The following is a 2,983-nucleotide window of genomic DNA, read 5'->3' on the forward strand; positions in this document are numbered from 1 at the left end:
GTTGGTATCTTTTTTATTGTTTTCTTTTTCCTGTTAAACAAAAACCTTATGAACCAAATTAACTTGAAAAACATATGTTTAAGTCAACGTCATTAGCTTCAACAGGGAGCTGAACAGACCTGCCTAGAAACAATTTAGAACCACCAGCGCTATCTGTGACCAATTTATCATGAAACTTTGCAATATGATGGAAGTGTTGCTTGTCCAAGAGCTCTGTGAGGGTACTTCTTTAGCTGCGAGGTAGAGAAGAAAGCTCAGAATTTCTGCTGGCATGATGGGCTTAGTAATCTTTAACATGGGCAAGAGCAGTTCAGCTTGGTTTTGGCTAGCATCAGTATATCTGAGCTGGTTTTTCTTTTGGTAAGGCTTTCAGATATAATCAGAACATGAGGGTCCACAAAACAGATAGAAAGAGGGGAGGGGAGGAGCACACAAAGCTCACAGTGTATTTTTATACAGGTTTACAGAAGGAAGAGCTATCCAAACTTGAGCTTTCCCCATGGATGAGTCAAACATAACGTTTCATCCCAGCGAAGGCACAGAGAACATCTCAATGCACAGAAACATTTCTACACAGGAAAGAGTCTGGGAGATATTGACCCCACTTTGGCTAATTATGATCATCTCCTTCCTGGGTTTTTGTGAAAATGGAATTGTCCTCTGGTGCCTCTGCTTCCAGATCAAAAGAAATCCATTCACAGCGTACATCACACACCTGTCCATTGCTGACATCTCCTTACTGCTTTGTACGTTTATTCTGTCCATTGAGTACATTGCTGGTTTCGGATTCGCGTATGGTTTTTACTACTATATAACCACCACACTGTCTGTTGTCTTCCTTCTGGGATATAATACTGGTCTCTATCTCCTGACAGCCATTAGTATTGAGAGATGTCTGTCTATTGTTTACCCAATCTGGTACCGATGCCACCGGTCACAGCACCAATCAGCAATTGTGTGTGCAGTTCTGTGGACTCTGTCTTTTCTGATGACAGTAGCCGAATACTTAGCGTGCAAAGATGATTCAACGAAAGAACAATTCGACGATGGCAGCCACTGCCAAGCACTGCTCATCTTCACGTGGATCCTGACTTTCATGATCTTCATTCCTCTGATGATTCTGTCCAGCCTGATCTTGGTTATCAGGATTCATCGTAACTCCCTGAGACCTCACTCGTCAAAGCTCTACATCATCATTGTGGCCACAGTCATTGTCTTCCTCATCTTTGCCATGCCTATGAGGCTGTTATACCTTCTGAATTACCACCACTGGTCATCTCTGCTCAGCCAGCAGAACCACGTCACCGTTGTGCTCTCCACTATTAACAGTAGCATCAACCCCCTTGTTTACTTCTTCGTAGGAAGCAGCAAGAAGAAGAGGTTCAAGGAGAGCCTCAAAGTGGTCCTTAGTAGAGCACTTGCAGATGGGTTGCGGCCGAGAAGCCAGGAAGTTGGCATGAGTTTGGATATAGCTGAAACAATTTTCTAAGGCTTAGGGGGAAAACTCTAGAGGCAAAACATTGGACTCGAAAGGTTTAATATACCACTGCGAAACTAAAAGTTTTTTCCTCCCATAGAATGTAAAGAGCAGTAGTGAAATAAATAGTATTGTTATCTTTGGTGGCTGAGCAATGGAAAAATGTGGACTAGAATAAAGATAACTTTTATTTGTATTTTCTTAATTATTCAAACACATGCTACATCTTAATGTGACTATGTCAGTCAAAGATACCACAGTGGAAAAGAGACAAGCCAATGGAGAATATAAAAAAGGACACAGAAATACGTTATAAATAGTGTGACATTTATACAAGCACTGAGCACCCATAAATGCTATTGAAGTCATCAGGGCCTGTGTGTATTCGCATTTTTAAAAGTCAAACTGTGTAAGCACAGGATTCATGTTACATACTGGGATTTAGTTTCAACTGTTTCCAGCTTGTTTAAGTGTGCAAAAAGAGCTGCTCCTTGGGGGGAACAGAGGAAGAAATTAATGTATGAGAGTAAGTCCCCATACATAACCACAAACGTACAGTGTAACTTTGGTCTAGCAAGACATTTCAGTATACACTAGAGGGTCAAGGGGCTGCTTCAGAGCTTCTTTTCAAAGTATCTGTTGTGTAATTTCCAGTGACATCAACATTTCTCTGCGTCCGCGTCTGTAGATAATTTGGTACCTGACATACAGGAGTAGCTGTCAACATAGGGATGTTGTCAACTCACAAAGGGCTTTTGCTCTCATTATGAAGGGTGGGGCTGACAGCCTAAAAATATCAGAGTTCCTGCAGGTCTAGCTATTCAAGGAGTCTGTAAGAAAAAAACACCAAACAACTGCTGTCCTAGCCACATATTCAATACTTAGCTGTTCCCTGGAGAATACACATTCCCCATGTGGTCTCTCTGCTTTGTAACACTTGGTTTTAGATGAACAGAGAAAAAAGAAAGGTGCCTCACACAGTGCATGACCAGGGTACACCCCAGCTACACTATTCTAGCTGCCTGCCTCCTATTGTGTGCCAGGGTACAGGAATGGAGTTTAATTTCCAGGGCCACTTGCCCAACTATAGTCAAGCAACAGAACAGATTGGAAAACAGTAGCAAGGAGATGATAGGACTAGGTTAGTTTTATCACACAGACACATAATATGGGGGGTCTGACCAGTCAGAGAGATGTAGCACATTCAAAGAAGTGTCTGGGAGATGCATTTGCTTCTGCCCCCCCCCCCCCTTGGAACTCCAAATTCAGCAGGAACTGAGATCTCCTGCCACAGGCAGAAGCAGCATCTTCAGCTTCCCGCCAAGTTTCCATTGGCACGCTTAATAGCTAACTGGGGAAAGAAAAATACAACCTACCCCTCCTTTGTTGAAAGATTGCCAGTCCTGGAATAAGGAAGATGGTAGGTTGAGATTTAAGATTGGATGGGAATTCACACAGGGAAGAGATCTCAGAAGGACAAATATTCCTACTATGCATGTACCATTT

General features: G+C 42.5%; 1 protein-coding gene across 1 annotated transcript; it reads left to right on the plus strand.

The window, feature by feature from the left end:
• Nucleotides 1-499: 499 nt before the first annotated feature.
• MAS1 (MAS1 proto-oncogene, G protein-coupled receptor) lies at nt 500-1,489 on the plus strand. Its single transcript, XM_008490185.1, has one exon. The coding sequence runs from the start codon at nt 500-502 to the stop codon at nt 1,487-1,489; it is 990 nt and encodes a 329-aa protein (XP_008488407.1).
• The last annotated feature ends 1,494 nt before the right edge of the window (nt 1,490-2,983 follow it).

Source organism: Calypte anna, chromosome 3 (genome assembly GCF_003957555.1).
Source record: "Calypte anna isolate BGI_N300 chromosome 3, bCalAnn1_v1.p, whole genome shotgun sequence".
In the NCBI taxonomy this organism is placed as follows: Eukaryota; Metazoa; Chordata; class Aves; order Apodiformes; family Trochilidae; genus Calypte; species Calypte anna.